The sequence below is a fragment of the Nylanderia fulva genome, unplaced genomic scaffold (genome assembly GCF_048542155.1).
Source record: "Nylanderia fulva isolate GAGA-0341 unplaced genomic scaffold, ASM4854215v1 Scaffold2, whole genome shotgun sequence".
NCBI lineage: Eukaryota > Metazoa > Arthropoda > Insecta > Hymenoptera > Formicidae > Nylanderia > Nylanderia fulva.
The window spans coordinates 2,869,495-2,888,011 of record NW_028190263.1 but is presented as its reverse complement, the minus strand read 5'-3'; the positions used below and the strand labels follow the sequence as shown (position 1 = coordinate 2,888,011).

General features: G+C 33.8%; 3 protein-coding genes across 3 annotated transcripts; all 3 read left to right on the top strand.

Annotated features, from left to right (window-relative positions):
• The first annotated feature begins 27 nt into the window (after window positions 1-27).
• Window positions 28-6,024, top strand: LOC146723410 (uncharacterized). Its single transcript, XM_085481917.1, has 3 exons — window positions 28-321; window positions 799-1,884; window positions 2,593-6,024. The coding sequence occupies exons 2-3, from the start codon at window positions 1,015-1,017 to the stop codon at window positions 4,546-4,548; spliced, it is 2,826 nt and encodes a 941-aa protein (XP_085338043.1). The 5' UTR covers window positions 28-321; window positions 799-1,014; the 3' UTR covers window positions 4,549-6,024.
• A 957-nt stretch (window positions 6,025-6,981) lies between these two features.
• On the top strand, window positions 6,982-8,382 carry RpLP2 (ribosomal protein LP2). The gene is made up of 4 exons (XM_085481918.1): window positions 6,982-7,072; window positions 7,660-7,832; window positions 7,930-8,031; window positions 8,184-8,382. Exons 2-4 carry the CDS (start codon window positions 7,661-7,663, stop codon window positions 8,252-8,254), a joined length of 345 nt encoding a protein of 114 aa, XP_085338044.1. The 5' UTR covers window positions 6,982-7,072; window position 7,660; the 3' UTR covers window positions 8,255-8,382.
• A 298-nt stretch (window positions 8,383-8,680) lies between these two features.
• Chc (clathrin heavy chain) lies at window positions 8,681-18,483 on the top strand. The gene is made up of 9 exons (XM_029321341.2): window positions 8,681-9,213; window positions 10,282-10,489; window positions 10,817-13,868; window positions 13,951-14,248; window positions 14,326-14,766; window positions 14,845-15,407; window positions 15,479-15,701; window positions 15,787-15,862; window positions 15,974-18,483. The coding sequence occupies exons 1-9, from the start codon at window positions 9,172-9,174 to the stop codon at window positions 16,099-16,101; spliced, it is 5,031 nt and encodes a 1,676-aa protein (XP_029177174.1). The 5' UTR covers window positions 8,681-9,171; the 3' UTR covers window positions 16,102-18,483.
• The last annotated feature ends 34 nt before the right edge of the window (window positions 18,484-18,517 follow it).

Sequence of the window (18,517 nt, the reverse complement as noted above, 5' to 3'; positions counted from 1 at the left end):
TCCTATGAAGAGCTGTGTCCAAATCTCGTCGAATTTTTCCCTTCTATCACAGGATATGAGCAAGGATCATGAAGGATCGTAAAAGGGCTACGTTGCGTACGTGATCGAGTCTTGGTCTTGATTAAAGTCCTGGTGTAATTGATTGTCAGAGGGATTACATTTCGTTGAATACGTGGATATTCGAATTTCATGAAACACGCTACAGTTGAGTGAAGCAACGAGGAGGTTTGAGTGATTTACGAGAGTAATTCGTTAACTGGATTTTACTTCTCTGCCAGCCATTAATGATGAAGAGTCTATTTCATACATGCGGTCAAAATCGTAAGCAAATATTTGTGAATGTTCCGTATTTTTCGCGATGTTTCATTTCTTTTTCGCGTTCTTACGTTTCTCACATTTCTCTCTCTCTTTCTTTCTTCATCCTTCTTTTGCCCCTTTTTGTTTCTTTTCCTTTTTTTCCTATATTTTTATCTCTTTTTTTTATACTATATACACACATTCACAATGTGTGCTAACTCTTGGTATACATGTAAATTCTATTAAATTTTTTATTATTATTTATTATTTTATTAAAATTTTTCAAGCATCTATTTTGCCATATAATGAACAATATAAATATAACAAATAGTACTGTTAATAATACTACAGGAACTTAAATCTTTTAATTATATGAAAATATATTGCAATCTAAGATATCTCTTATCATTGTAACCTAAAGTTAGATTATTAAATAATTATACATAGGCAGCAAGAATAATTTATGCATTGTTTTCTATAAATAATTTTTATTTATTTCAGAAATTTAAACAAAAAGGAATATGCATATATAATCTTTATAAAAAGATTATCACCAACTTCTACATGATATAATTATACATTTATATATACATATATATGTATATGTCTATTACTTGACATAAATGCATCACATATACATTGAATAGAGGATATAGATAATCATGTTGCAGAAGCAGTGATTAGCAAAACGAATAGTAACAATAAAGATAATAAAAAATGGATTCAGAATCACAACATAAAGGGATTGTAAATTTGACTCCATTGGATAAAAGTAGATTTTTTTGGAAACGATTTAGATCACCCAGAATGCTCAGTAAATCAGTTCCACTAAGAAGTACACATTTGTCTCGTCATAAAATGAATAGATCTTTGAACTTTGATGTTATTAGTCCAAGAAAAGATAATTTGTCAAAACATCCACATTCATATTTAGACAATAATTCTTTTGAGACAACCAAGTCATTGCGAGACTTATCCAGATCGGCTAAAATAATGAGAGCACTTCATTTCAAGCCTGATTCGTTTTGTCCTAGAAACATGAATATAAAAAAATCATTGAATTTTGATTCATCTCCAAGTCCACAGAAAATCAACACCTTTGATATAAATTCTCCTACTGATTCAATTACTGATACATCATCACCCATATTGGACAAACCTTTGAGACTTGATTCAAGTTCAAATGATTCTGCCACCAGTAGCATTTTGGCATCTTTGGAGTCAATTGATGAAAATCAAAATCAAACGCCTCAGCAAAATCGAAAAATTGCTAAAATGTCAAGCAAGAATAGAAGAATTAATACAGAAGAGAATGCAAATGAGTCAGGTTCTTCTAGTTCTACATCATCACTTCGAAGCAATCTCAAAGAAAAAATTGACAATATTCTACAAACATCACAAACACCTGATTTACATTCCTTAAAGAAGAATAGATCAGAAGCATTCGGCAATGTTATAGTTGCAAGCACACCAAGGAATTTGTTCCAGGAATTCAATCAGGATACACATAATAGATCGTATACGCCTGACAACATGATAGATTTAATTCCAGAAAGTATGAGTGCTATTAAGAAGAGTCATAAAAAGGTATTTAATTTATACAATATTACAATTTTCTTTTCTCTTCCATTTTTGTCATTTTTAAATTATTTTATGTGAATATGCATGTGTGTATATATATATATATATGTCTATACATATATTACACAACTATTTATTTAATTATCACTTTGCTAAAATTAAATATATAAATGTAAATATTAGATTTATAATTTTTTTTCAGAAATCAATATATATTGAGCAATATTTTATGTGTCTTTATAACTATATGCATACACAATAATATACTGGGTATATATACACATATGTATTTTATATATATGCATATATATTTGATGTATTTTTCATAATTGCACATCATGAGCAGCAATAAATTGATACATTTAATTATAGAACTCATAAAAAGAATGAATAATCTGTTTTATGTTGACAGAAATAAATCAAACTAATAATTTTATATACAAACTATTAATAAGGTCTTCATATGAAAATTAATATGTACAAGTATATATTTCTCACTGTAGATAAGTCCTAATTATTATCAATGTCAAACGTTGAAATTTGGAAAATATTTACAAAATATTTGAAAAATAAGCTTTTTGAAATTTTTATTTTATAAGAAAAAATTCCAAATTTTATAAGTAGCTTATGTTTATAATTTCTGTTAATTCTAAAGTATAATATATACTTATAGTATTGTGTATAATAGATATATTAACATTTTTATTTTAACAGGAGAAACTGCATGGTTATGAAGAACGATTATTTACACTGCAGAAAAATATTCCTGCAAGAAACGAAGACACACATACAAGTATGTTGGAATCAAGAGTAGATACATCTGCAATTGCTGGTTGCAGTACATCTTTTGTAAAGGAACCTCAGAGGAAGAACAGAAAAATTAAGAAAACGCTTATTTATGATTCTGACAATGATCTTTCTCACACTGGATTAGTTTCTGGATGTAGTTCACAAGAAAAAGTTACATCAAGAGAAAATGATTTTTTCATAAATGCATTGGACGAAAGGGGAAATAATAAAATACAAAACATCGATTCTAGCGATTGTGAAAGGTGTGAAGAAAATATACAACAGAGAGATAATACACATTTCACAAGTAGTGATGATAAAGAAGTAGACCATTCTGTGAAAAACAATTGCATTAAGAATATATTTCAGTTATCTCAGCAAGAAAAATCGTCAAATATTTGTAATGTCAACGTGATGGATGGAAACAGAGCAGTATCTCCAGAACGCACTGTTTCTCAAGCTTCTAATGGAGCAGTTACACCTGAAAATAATATAAATATTTTAGAGCATATATTCACAGAATCGATTAAAAAATCCCATAAGAAGATAAAACATGAAAATAGAAAAACTAAAATAAAAGCCAAGAAAACACTTGAAGTATCAGCTCAAGATACTTTTAATGATGAACAATGTAAAGATGTGGAAAATGAAGCAGCTGTGGCAATTTGCATGTTAAGTTCACACAATGCTGATCGGCCGAGTACACCTGAAAACGTAAATTCAAGCAGACTCTTACTACCTGAATTTAAATCGGTTAAAAAGTCACACAAAAAAGACAAGTACAGTAAAAGAATTTCTGGTCTTGCCAAATGCCATAAATATCATGAGTATCGTAAAAGATATGACAATTCATTACAAGATGATAGAGACGACGAAAGGAATACTAGCAAAACTTTACATGGAAATGAGTCACTTGAGTTAAATGAATCTTTTGATGTATCACCCAAAAAGAAGAAAAAGTCAATGAGTGTGTCCTTTGAAAGTGATGTACGCAAGTTACATTCTTCCAAATCGTCAGCTTTAAGATCTCTTGAAATTAACAACACAAATGATGAATTTAAAATTCATACTCCTACTAGAAAAGTAAGCCGGTTTGCAGTCACAAATGATATTTATGCAGATGGAATGTCACAAGAAAAAGATGAACCTATACAAACGTCATCAAAGGAAATCAATTGTTCCAGATGTGAGACACCAGTTTCACGTTCGAAAAAACAGCGAGAAAACGAAGATCTTTCATATTTTATCAAAATACTTGAGACTGATGCATCTGTTTCGAGAGATGGACCAGTGAATATTGCAGATCCAAGAGGCGAAACTGGTAGATCAACTCCAATAAATATGTCAACGACAGAAGTACTTTGTAATATAGATTCTATTAAAAAATCGCATAAGAAAGATAAGCATAGTCGCAATATATGCAAGAGACGAGTTTTGTCGAAGAATAAATCGAATATCGAAGAAACTGGAAATGTCAATTTTACAAGTATGTTAAAACAATATACATCCTTAAAACATATAGATGTTGACAATGAATTTTCTAAAACGGGAATGTGCAGTAATACGAGTGATGAAGGAGAGAAGAGCAAATGTTATGAGGAAATTATTTACGACGATTCTCTACCATCTACGAGTCAAGCGAGAGACAGTATTGATGTGAGAACTGTTAAAAAATCAATACTGAATACAACACCACCAAATAATTCGAATGTAACAAATTTCGTCAAAAGGTTCCATACAATTTCTATTAAAAAATCGCATAAAAAGGAACGTGACTGTAAAGCGCAAGCAAAGTATATTTTAATGAACGAGGAGCACGAATTATCTGATGATGGATCAATATTTGACGAAGAGGATAGATTGAATTTTTCTGACAAATAAAGATCCATAGACTTGCACAGAGAAAGAAAGAGAGAGAAATAGAGACAATAATATAATGTACATATAAACTAAAGTAAGGAAATATTAGATAATATTTTGTTTACAAATAAGAGAGTCGCACAACCATATAAAGAAGGTATTAAACATTTATATGTATTTTGAATACTGTTAGTATCTCTTTATCTATATATTTTGACGATACCTCGTCGAAATATTTGTTTTAGTAAATTGAATAGAAATATTGTTAAAATATAAACTTGCCGTATTTGACCTAGCAAACACTTTATGTATTCTCTGTGTTCTTATACATTTAGAAAAGTACTAAACAAATAAAATATAATTATATAATTATAATTATATAAATATATAAATATAATTAGTTTTCTAGAATTTAAACTAAGTACACCAAGTAATGAATTAACGAATATGATTTAAATGATTACATCAAAAACAGCAATGAATTTATGTATCTTGAATGAAAGATTCAAATTATATAGTATTACAATATGACATATACAATTACAATGATTGTTTAAAAGTTATTAATTTTAGTGTCTTTTTCAAAGGCATTGATTTATTATATGTGTGTATATACATATATACTTCATAACAAATATGATTAACAATATTCAAAATATATATAATAATACTTAATTCTCAGCATTTCCTACCTAACATATAACAGTAGGCTTAATGTTCTCTCTAAGGTAAATATATCTTTCTGATTGTACTGTTTTTATAGAATATTACTCTTATGGATTTTTAACCCTGTTACAACACACTCAATTTCAATAATATTAGTTTCTGTAGATTTTATATATTGCATTTTTTTTGTTACATTTTCGTATATAATTTATAAAAAAAACACTTCAAAAAAAGAGATGCAATTATTTCAATATTTGAATGTTATGTGAGAGCATATATTTGACATTTGGTTTAATACCAATCTTAGAATATATTAGTTTATGATAGTTACATATATTTAAGCAATTATACATTAAATATTAAGTATTATATAGAATATTATATGATGTCATTAAACATGAACAATAATTAGGATATTTAAGTAGTTATGATATTGATTAATAATCTATATCTTTGTAATATTGTATATAAGATATTAAACAAATACACACATACTTTTCTACTGCATAGTTAATATATATATATATAAAGACTTTTCTGTGTGTGCGCATATGGAAGACGGAAGATGTAATTTACTGCTAAAAAGTATACATCTTTAAAGATTGTATTGTAATTAATTTATAATACAAAGAATAGTTTTAAAAAATGGTAGACATATTTTATCTATGTAAAATGTAAAGTATAATTTTTTACATTTAAATACTTTTTTGTATATATATAATTTTAACAATACTTCCTTACATACATTGTCTAATAGCCTCTCATCATAGATATAATTATTGCAAACTTGTTTTTTATCTATAATTATCACAGAATATATATATATATATATATATATATAGTTAAAATTAAAACAATATATAATTACATTATATTCTTATAGCAAATAAAACTATATACATATATACAAGATGTTGTACAACAATATAACTTACAAATGTGCAAAAGAAGCCTATAGAAGGTATAAAAATATATAAATCAACTGAGAATAAATCAAAAGACAAGTTAAATATAATTCTTTACATTTAAATATAATAAAATAATCTCCAAAAAAATTGTGAAAAGAAATATATATATATATATATATATATTCCTTTAAACACAGAAAAATTATATATATTAATAGAAAATAAAATTAGAATAATTAATAGAGTGGAAATCTATGAAATCAACTGAACAAATAATCACAATTAAAAAAAACCAATTATGAAATTATTATATAAAGAGAAGAGTATAAATGTACAAAAAATTTAAAGTTAAAAATTTTTAAAAGAATATAGCTGTAAAGTCAAATTTTAAAAAGAATATAGATGTAAAGTTAAAAGTTAATTTAAAGTTAAAAATTTTAAAAAGAATTATAAATGTAATAAACAGAAATTAAATACATATTTATTTTAAGAAGCGAATATTAATTATTTTTCTTCATCGATATTTGAATAATTCAGAATAAAACATTTTCTTTATAAAATATATAACATTTTTCGATCCAATTATATATATATATATATTTTTTTTTTAACAGATTATTCTAATATGGAAATTAAATTCTCTACATATATCATGCGATAAAAAATGGAAATATTTATTTAAATTTTTTAATACGTACACGTGGTCACCAACAAGTCGTCGGCGACCACGTGTTGCTGAAGAAGGACGCAAGAAAGACGCCATTTTTTGCGCATGCGCCATGGATGCCATTTTCATTCCGTTCATCCAATCAAACGCTTCAAAGCGAATCCGCAAACTAGGGGTAGAGTGCACCTTCTTTGTCGACTAGTTTCTCCTGGTTTCTCGTTCTTGCGTTCTTCCGCTGCCAACTCGTGCACGTTGTACATTGCTCTGTTGGCGAAGCTCACGTTTCGTGTCGTAAGACTTAAAGGTAAATTCATTTTACATAAGAAAATAATATTTCCTGCTTTAAATTAATCGAACATTGATGGATCGAAATAATTGACGTTATTTGTTCGATTGCATTTTATAATTCCTCGTATCGTTGGATATCTTCGCGTGCATCGCATTCGTGCGATGAAAACTAGCGTATAAATATATGTAAAGTTACATGTAATCGTTATTTTTTACTTTTCTCTTTCTTTATATTTGTCTGAAAAAATGATAAAAACATTTGATATAAAAATTCGGTTTCTCACATTCGCCGATAACAATAGGTTATATTATTAGAGTATAAATACCACATGTGCATATAACTGTGTATATATAAAATACGAAATATATCAATTATCACGTTTTCTGCGAATGCTACTTTATATATATACATAAAACATGTATATTATAACATTTGGTAATATTAGATATATATTTAAAATCTATTCTTTCATGATGATTTATATCATACCATCTTTCGCCTGAATGATTGTGACGATGTATCTTCTACTGAGCTTAATTAGCATTTAGAATAATTATGTTATACAAATTCTATTGTTAGTTTAAGAAAAATATATTTTGCAGAATGCGTTACGTGGCCGCTTATATGTTGGCTGTATTGGGGGGCAAAGCCTCGCCAAGCCAAAATGACATTGAAAAGATTTTATCATCAGTTGGAATCGAGACAGATGCTGAAAAACTGAAGAAAGTTATATCAGAATTGAATGGAAAGAGCATCGATGAATTGATTGCTAAGGGTATGTCTATGCATTATCTTGCAATATCTATTTTATTTAAAAGAATGTATATTTTATTTTTCTATAACGCAAACTAAATACAATTGTATAATTTTAGGCAGAGAAAAATTGTCCTCCATGCCAGTTGGTGGAGCAGTTGCTACAGGTGCTGCTGCAGCCCCTGCCAGTGGTGCGGCTGCTCCTGTTGAGGAAAAGAAAGGTACATTTTATTTATGCTCTAAGTTCATTTTTTAATTTTATTTTAAAGTCTAATATTTGTATTAATATAATTTTAATACATTAGTAAGTTAGTAAATAAAAGTAAGTAACCACAAATAATTTTTATTCATAAATAAAAATTTATTTTAACAGAAGAAAAGAAGCCTGCTAAAGAAGAATCTGAATCGGAAGACGATGACATGGGTTTTGGCCTGTTTGACTAAAAATGCCTTTTTTTTTTTTATCGTCAAAAGAAGTACGCTGCATTCTGTGGCAGTGGTGGTATAATTGTATAAAAATTACAAATTAAAATTTACTACTGCTAGAGAATAAAGCTGCTGGAGAAAAAAAATTTGTATTTAATTTCACACATCTGTTCCTTAGATTATCCTTTGTCTCTTGCGCGAACAGTAATACGATAAAAATGCATACAAGATTACACGCAACGACGATAACCTTTAATACACCGAAGGAAATCTGAATTAGAGAAAGGAGAAGAATAAACGAGGAGGGGAATTTTTCTAATCCACCGTGTGTGAAACGTCATCACGCACTCGTCGCGGTCTCATTCGTAGCAGCGGCGCAGGCAGGCGGAAGGGAAGGGGAAGGGGGTGATGCGCGAGAATTTACCACTGACAATCCAATCGTGTCAAATCGCGCCTGTATTCTTCCGCTAGTGAGAGGCTCCAGTCGAGGTTCGGCGTCAAGGCGCTCGAAATTGTCAAGAGAGGTCATCCAAAAAAAGGAATACCGGTGTCGATCGACGATCGAGCGCCGATATATATTTCCTGCAGGTTCCGAAAGACGCGAGGCACTTTCGAAGGACGAAGAACCGCCGTGAAATTCTCATACGCGGGAACTACTTCGAGACAAGAGGGGCGGCGTTGGCGGCCATGATGGGTGTCAGCGGCGAGTAGCATTCGCTCTCCAGTCAGTTGGTTTTGCGCTTTTAATGATTGATGCCGAGCATTCGGGGATAAAAGGCGACACGATAAGCGGGGAATAGGACGTAAGTAGAGATCGCTAGTCCGGAGGTTTTTTTTCTGCGCCCGTCCACGGCTGATATCGATCTTGCGGAAGAGGACAGCGGCCGAAAGATCTCTCGGTTCTCGACGAGTTTTTCCAATATAATTCGGCAAAAATGACGCAGCTACTACCCATAAGGTTCCAAGAACACCTACAGGTACGTCATCAATGTATCTCCTGGCTAAGGTTTCTCTCCTTTCGCTACGAAGGGGACTCGTGTCATCGCTGGGGGATCCGCTAGGAACTAGCCTTTTTTTCTTTCTCGGGGCACCGGACATTTTCTCGGCGAGCAACATATTTCTCGAGTCGAATATCGCGATGGCTTATTATTTCTCCCTTGATAAAAACGCAATTTCTTTTTGACATTACTTTTGACAGCCGCGATGACCTCGTACACCTCGCGTTCACGATTCAATGACATTACTCGACTCGTTAAATGGCAGCTGCTCTCGAGATTTCGTGGCACAGGTTAATCATCCCTGATGCACGCTCAATTGACGTGTATCGCGGCTAAAGCGGACAAATCGAGTTACGTACTTCTCGTTTCATCAGCGAATCGTGGGGATCCGAGACTATCGCTGGATCTGTCGTCGCTCGCATACGCCCCTTGCTTCCGCTTTTACCCGAAACTTCACGTTCCTTATCGAATATATATATATATTTTTTTTTCTTCTTGTTCCATCATTTTCTATCTCATTCGTTCGATAAATAATATTCGTAATAATATTGATTTTTTTCCTGTCAAATGTAAGAAATATAACTGCAGAATATAAATCCTCGTAGTATTTTATATGTAATACTTTTAAAAATGCATTTTTAGTAACATGCAGCTGTTAAAATTACAATACGATATTGCTGGAATGTTATGACATTATAAAATTAACTTTTTTATGCATTTTTTATTGCAATTTTGTGATGATAGATATATTTTGTGATTAATAATAGTGTATTTATATAACTAATAATCAAGACGTTACAATATGACTCATTTATCATTTGAGAAAAAGTATAGGTTCATATACTCTTTTTAATAAATAAAAGAATACATTATTTATTAATAAAGTTAGTTTGTGATGTAATGAGTACTTTTTCAAAAAAATGATATAAAATTGACTATGTATTTATATTTATATATTCTTACTTATGCACACAAATGATCCTAAAAGTTTAAAGAATATGAGAAAACAAAGAAGCTTTACTCATCTATTATTCTTTGTTTTTATAGCTTACAGCTGTGGGTATTAATGCCAGTAATGTCAGCTTTAACACACTTACTATGGAATCTGATAAATTCATTTGCGTTAGAGAAAAGGTTGGTGACACTGCCCAGGTAGTCATTATCGATATGAATGATTCCGCCAATCCCATCAGAAGACCGATATCTGCTGATTCTGCTATTATGAATCCAGCTAGTAAAGTCATCGCTTTGAAAGGTATGTGCACATGTAAACATGTTTGATAATTTAGGAAAGATCATTCAGCAATATAAGATCATACATGTGGAGATAATAAATTAATTTAAAATATATTTATTTAATAAATTATATAAATTAATTTTGCTTTATTAGTCTGAAAAATAATATGATGATATGATTTTCCCTAAAAATATGTAGAACCTCGATGTAGAATTTTGTAATTCTTTCTATAGCAATGAAAGTATTAAAAGAACGATAATATATATATATATATATATATATATATATATATATATATATATATATAATTTACCAAGAGAGAAATATCTGCTTTTGTTTAATTAGCTATGAAGACACTTCAGATTTTCAACATTGAAATGAAGTCAAAAATGAAGGCTCATACAATGACGGAAGATGTGGTCTTCTGGAAATGGATATCGCTGAACACATTGGCACTAGTAACGGAAACTGCAGTGTATCATTGGTCTATGGAGGGCGATTCGACGCCGAATAAGATGTTCGAACGTCATTCGTCGTTAAACGGCTGCCAGATTATCAATTACAGGACAGATCCGAAACAGACGTGGCTATTATTGATCGGTATTTCGGCGCAGCATAACAGAGTGGTCGGCGCTATGCAGCTTTATTCCGTGGAACGAAAGTGCTCGCAACCGATCGAGGGACATGCTGCCTCCTTCGCTCAGTTCAAAATGGAAGGAAACGCGGAACCCAGCAATCTGTTCTGTTTCGCCGTTAGGACGGTCCAAGGAGCGAAGCTTCATATTATCGAAGTGGGTCAACCACCTGCCGGCAATCATCCGTTTCCGAAGAAAGCGGTAGATGTATTCTTTCCACCTGAGGCCGGAAATGATTTTCCTGTCGCTATGCAAGTTAGCTCCAAGTACGACGTCATATATTTAATCACAAAGTACGGTTATATACATATGTACGATATCGAGTCGGCGACCTGTATATTTATGAATCGTATCTCGGGAGAGACCATCTTCGTCACTGCCCCGCACGAGGCCTCTGGTGGTATAATAGGAGTAAATCGAAAGGGTCAAGTCTTGTCTGTTTCTGTGGACGAAGAGAATATAATCCCATACATCAACGGAGTATTGCAGAACTCGGAATTGGCGTTAAGAATGGCCGTGAGAAACAACTTATCGGGAGCCGAGGACTTGTTCGTAAGGAAATTTAATATGCTTTTCCAGAATGGCCAGTATGCGGAGGCGGCAAAAGTTGCGGCTAATGCTCCTAAAGGGATACTTCGAACACCAGCGACTATTCAACGATTTCAACAGGTCCCAACTACTCAGGGCCAAACCTCTCCTCTTCTACAATATTTCGGCATTCTTTTGGATCAGGGACAATTGAACAAGTACGAATCGTTGGAACTCTGTCGTCCGGTGCTAGTTCAGAATCGTAAACAATTGCTGGAGAAGTGGCTGAAGGAAGATAAGCTGGAATGCAGTGAAGAACTGGGAGATCTAGTAAAACAGGCGGATCCTACATTGGCGCTTAGCGTTTACCTGAGAGCCAATGTTCCCAACAAGGTCATCCAATGCTTTGCGGAGACTGGCCAATTTCAGAAGATCGTTCTCTATGCCAAGAAAGTCTCGTATACACCTGATTATATATTTCTCTTGCGTAACGTCATGAGGATTAATCCCGATCAAGGTGTAACGTTCGCGCAGATGCTGGTCCAAGACGACGAACCATTAGCCGACATCAATCAAATCGTCGATATATTTATGGAACAAAACATGGTGCAGCAGTGTACGGCATTTCTTCTGGACGCTCTCAAGAACAATCGGCCGAGCGAGGGTGCCTTACAAACCCGCCTCTTAGAGATGAATTTAATGTCCGCCCCGCAAGTCGCTGACGCCATATTAGGCAATCAGATGTTTACTCATTACGATCGAGCTCATGTCGCCCAATTGTGCGAGAAAGCTGGCTTGCTACAACGTGCACTCGAACATTATACTGATTTGTATGACATTAAGAGAGCGGTAGTGCATACGCACTTACTCTCCCCCGACTGGCTCGTTGGTTTCTTCGGGACTTTGTCCGTAGAAGATTCCCTTGAATGCTTGAAGGCTATGCTGACAGCCAACATAAGACAGAATTTGCAAATCTGCATACAGATCGCGACCAAATATCACGAGCAGTTGACGACTAAAGCACTGATAGATCTATTCGAAAGTTTCAAGTCTTACGAGGGTCTATTTTACTTCTTAGGCTCCATCGTAAACTTCAGCCAGGATCAAGAAGTGCACTTCAAGTATATCCAAGCGGCGTGCAAGACCGGTCAGATCAAGGAGGTGGAGCGCATATGTCGAGAAAGTAATTGTTACAATCCGGAACGCGTCAAAAATTTCCTGAAAGAAGCGAAACTGTCTGATCAATTGCCCTTGATCATCGTATGCGACCGATTCGATTTCGTTCACGATCTCGTTCTTTATCTCTATCGCAATAACTTGCAGAAATACATCGAGATATATGTCCAAAAAGTCAATCCATCGCGTTTACCCGTGGTCGTGGGCGGTCTGTTGGACGTTGATTGCTCGGAAGATATCATTAAGAACTTGATACTGGTGGTGCGTGGACAATTTTCAACCGACGAATTGGTCGAGGAAGTCGAGAAGAGAAATCGACTGAAACTCTTGCTACCGTGGCTGGAATCTCGCGTTCATGAGGGTTGCGTGGAGCCCGCTACGCACAACGCACTGGCCAAGATTTACATCGACAGCAACAATAACCCTGAAAGATTCCTCAAGGAGAATCAATTCTATGACAGCAGAGTCGTCGGCAAGTATTGCGAGAAACGCGATCCTCACCTGGCTTGCATCGCATACGAGCGTGGCCAGTGTGATCGCGAGCTGATAAGCGTCTGCAACGAGAATAGTCTATTCAAGAGCGAGGCGAGATACCTAGTGAGACGCAGAGATCCCGATCTTTGGGCGGAAGTGCTTTTGGAGAGCAATCCATACAAGCGACCTTTGATAGATCAAGTTGTTCAGACGGCGTTATCCGAGACGCAAGATCCCGAAGATATATCTGTCACTGTCAAGGCTTTCATGACAGCCGATTTGCCTAACGAGCTGATCGAACTTCTCGAGAAGATAGTGCTGGACAGCAGTGTGTTCAGCGATCATCGTAACTTGCAGAATCTTTTGATACTGACGGCCATCAAAGCTGATCGTACACGTGTTATGGAGTATATTAATCGTTTGGATAATTATGACGCTCCGGATATTGCCAATATTGCCATTAACAACGAGCTCTACGAGGAAGCTTTCGCTATCTTCAAGAAGTTTGATGTCAACACGTCAGCTATCCAGGTTCTAATCGAGCAGGTCGGCAACTTGGACAGAGCTTATGAATTTGCAGAAAGGTATACGATATGTGTATGCATGTGCATATATCCTCTTGATGTTTATACGATTCATATAAACAGATTGCTTTACATATTGTAGATGCAACGAGTCGCCAGTATGGTCGCAACTCGCCAGAGCTCAGCTACAGCAGGGTTTGGTCAAAGAATCAATCGACAGTTTTATCAAAGCAGACGATCCATCAGCGTATGTAGACGTGGTCGAAACCGCGCATCGGACTTCGCATTGGGAAGACTTAGTTCGCTATCTCCAAATGGCTCGTAAAAAGGCACGCGAGTCCTTCATCGAGAGCGAATTGATATATGCGTACGCGCGAACCAACCGGCTCGCGGATCTCGAGGAATTTATATCTGGTCCGAATCATGCCGATATACAAAAAGTGAGAAAGAATCATATTCGTATCTCGAGAGCGATATTGCATGTTCATCGATTCTAATCTCTTCCTGTTCCTCACAGATCGGCGATAGATGCTTCGACGATAAGATGTATGATGCCGCGAAGCTCCTCTACAACAATGTATCCAACTTTGCGCGATTGGCGATAACGCTCGTTCATCTGAAGGAATTTCAAGGCGCCGTTGATAGTGCGCGCAAAGCCAATTCGACGCGCACCTGGAAAGAAGTTTGTTTCGCTTGCGTGGACAGCGGCGAGTTCCGTTTAGCCCAAATGTGCGGTCTGCACATAGTCGTGCATGCGGATGAGCTCGAGGATCTGATCAATTACTACCAGGATCGCGGACACTTTGAGGAACTCATTAATCTTCTTGAAGCTGCTTTAGGACTCGAACGAGCTCATATGGGAATGTTTACCGAGCTGGCTATTCTCTATAGTAAATATAAGCCTCAACGAATGAGAGAACACTTGGAACTCTTCTGGTCACGCGTTAATATACCGAAGGTAGATCGTAGCAAATTTCAAACTGTTTTCCGAATAGGAGATAGGCTTAGCTGGTTACTTAAGAGTTGTTTATTTTAGGTGCTACGCGCGGCAGAACAAGCACATCTATGGGCCGAGCTGGTGTTTTTATATGACAAGTATGAGGAATACGATAACGCGGTTCTCGCGATGATGCAACATCCTACGGAAGCTTGGCGAGAGGGTCACTTCAAGGACGTAATTACTAAAGTCGCAAACGTCGAACTCTACTATAAGGCTATACAGTTCTACGTGGAATATAAACCCCTTCTTCTAAATGATATTCTGCTCGTACTTGCTCCGCGTATGGATCATACCAGATCAGTGGCGTACTTTACGAGAACCGGTCACTTACAGCTAGTGAAACCATATTTGAGATCGGTTCAGGCTCTCAACAACAAAGCTATCAATGAAGCGTTAAATGGCTTGCTGATTGACGAAGAGGATTACCAGGGTCTCCGAACGTCGATCGATGCGTTCGATAATTTTGATAATATTGCGTTAGCGCAGCAACTCGAGAAACATGAATTGATCGAATTCAGGAGAATCGCCGCATATTTGTACAAGGGAAATAATAGATGGAAGCAGTCTGTAGAACTTTGTAAGAAGGATCGACTTTTCAGGTAATGTTGTATGGAGTACGTTAAATGTATATACAAATGCGGATCTCTTTTAATCGCTAATTTAATAACAGGGATGCTATGGAATACGCGGCGGAATCGCGGAATGCGGAAGTCGCCGAGGAGTTACTCGAGTGGTTCTTAGAGAGAGGTTCCAAGGACTGTTTCGCAGCATGCCTATTTCATTGCTACGATCTACTTCATCCGGATGTCATCTTGGAACTCGCATGGAGACATCGTATTTTACATTTCGCGATGCCGTATCTCATACAAGTTGCACGGGAATATATTACTAAGGTAAAACAAAAAGAAATCCAGCCATACATATTTAACTCTTTATATCCTTCACTGACATTCATATAATTTTTGATATTGTACGTAGGTCGATAAATTAGAAGAGGCCGAAAGTCGACGCATTGAAGAAACCGATCATCAGGAACATAAGCCTATGATTATGCGTGAGTAATCTCAATTATTTCACCCTAATATCGTGAAGAGATACCCTATACGTGTAGTGTTTTCTATACTAACGATATTTTTCTTTGTTGCATATGATTGTGGAACTACAGCGGAACCTCAGCTAATGTTGACCGCAGGGCCTGGAATGATGGCACCCGGCTATGCACCTCAAAATGTATACGGTGCACCCGCACAAGTGTACGCGTCCACCGCAGCCTATCAAGGTTACGGTATGTGAAATACATTAAACAGGACAGATCAACAAAGTCTACTTTTCTATAAAGTTTAGGTAGAATGAGATATATTGTTTGGTTAGCTTATTAATATATCGTATCAATAAAGCGCGAATACGAATTATAATATCATTAGAAACACGAAGAAATTGCCACGTTTAGAAATCATGATTACGAATAATGTAACAAATAATAACGAAATATATTAGGAGAAAGCTATCACACGCTATCTAAATGTGAATTATTGTCGTTTATAAGGGAGAGACGTCGAACGAAATTGTTATATTTCACAGTTTAAATCATTATTTGAATTAGAGATCATGTAAAAACTATATTTAATTTTCAAAAAAAATAAAAATAAAAAAATTTTTTCTTTTTTTGTTAATGTGATGCTGAGATTTTTCTATTTACTTGTTGCACAGTCAGTATAAAAAGATATTATATATACATATATATGTTGTATGTAAAGATATAATTTTGCAGTTCCCTTTGCTCGCACATACATATATATATATATATGTACATGTGTCTACGTACCTTTCTTTTGACTATTAATGAAAAGCAAACTTTTTTCGACGATATCGAATTCTAAAAAAGCAAAATCAACTGTAGATCTTAAATCATGAGTTCCTTTAAATCACGAATTCTTCTTCAAATTAGAGTATTTTTTATTTTAAGTAAATTTTTTTCAAATATCCTCATCTATGTTAAGAAGTTTCTAATTTTGAAAGTTAATTTTTTGTCGAAAATCTGCAACAACTCATTGTAAGAAGTTTACATCTTAGAAATAGACGTCATAGCGTGTGGTAAATCATAATGAAAATAACGAGTGTCCTCATAAAATTGAAATGTAACAAAAATATCTTTTAAATTTGATAGATCGTGTATCATTATAACGATATTGTGACGTTATAATGAGACCAGATCCTTCAAAAAATGAAAAAAATCTGTAGACATTTTGGAATATGTTGGCGTCTATAGTACATACACATTGTTCTAGATCTACTTATGTGTATATTTGCTTGAACAGAGGTACATGTTCGCAGTTAGTTTAATTTGCGTAAACGAACGACACAAAAATAAATGAATTATAGATACTAAAACGCATGGCAAGATCTTATTGTCTTATTAATGTATCGAAATATATAAAGTAGTTTGAGTTTTTTGCCCGATCTTCGTATGTATCATGCTTTCGACCTTTTGTTATTCACTATAGTGAAAACAGTTATGATTAGAGTTGGATATATATATATATATATATATATATATATATATATATATATAAAAATATTTAAGAATCGGAACAAAGTATAATACACCCACGAGATCGTCTCTATCACGTCGTACATACGTTTTAGTAATATTTTCTACTCGTTTCGATTTCATGTAGTATGTGTGCATAGTATCTTATGTGAAATTATTAATCGTTAATCATTATATAGCTTGTTACAAACTCTGCCTAAATTGTGCAAGTATTAAGATAAATTAGATTGCAATACTTCTAGAAAATGACAAAGCCATGTTGTATCTGTTATGCTACACTCATGTTTTTAAAAATATTTATGTTGCGTGTATAAAGTGCTACATTGATGCATCAAGATCAATACATGAGACATGGCAGAAAACGAAGAAAAACAGATATTAATTTTGTAATACATCTTACCTTTAACATTCCTAAAGCTGCCCTGCTGCGTACATTTATATCATTTAGTGATATAATCTCGTTAATGGTTTATATAATATGTAGTCTTTTTATTTTAAAGTACGAAACGAAAGTTTATTATATCGTAACGAAATAGTCGCATTATTACCATGTCAAAGTAAAAATTTGTATTATCTATTAGTAAAAGAGCAGATATATGACGTTTTCTCTCATCTCATTTTATTCATCTTTATTGTTTAAAGCTTTCGTTTTGCTACTCCGCAGTTGATCTTGCAGTGATCCAGCTGTGTATATATCATATAAAAATGTTATGTCAAATAAAGGTCAAGCAAAACATGACCTGGTACTACTTCACTCTGATCTAAATTTAGCCAAATGGAATTGTAGATTAACTAACAAATATAGTTGTTGTACTAATTGAAAATAATTATCACCATATCAGTGTCATGTTTGGCCACTGTGGTTTTAATGGAATTATGAATGAAAAAGACACTTCCAAAATATAAATACATTATTGTTTAGCACATCTCTTCATACAGATACATGCAAAGATATATACACACATATACAGACATTATACATAAATATAAAATGCTATATTATATAAATACTGTAACATGTAAGTAGTAAATATATATTATCAATTCTGTAATTGTAATATTCTATAATAATAATCTGCAGAAGGAATAATGAAAGATATATGGAAATAAATAATTCTAAAACATCTACATGGAATTAAGCAAACTTGAGCAAAAAAT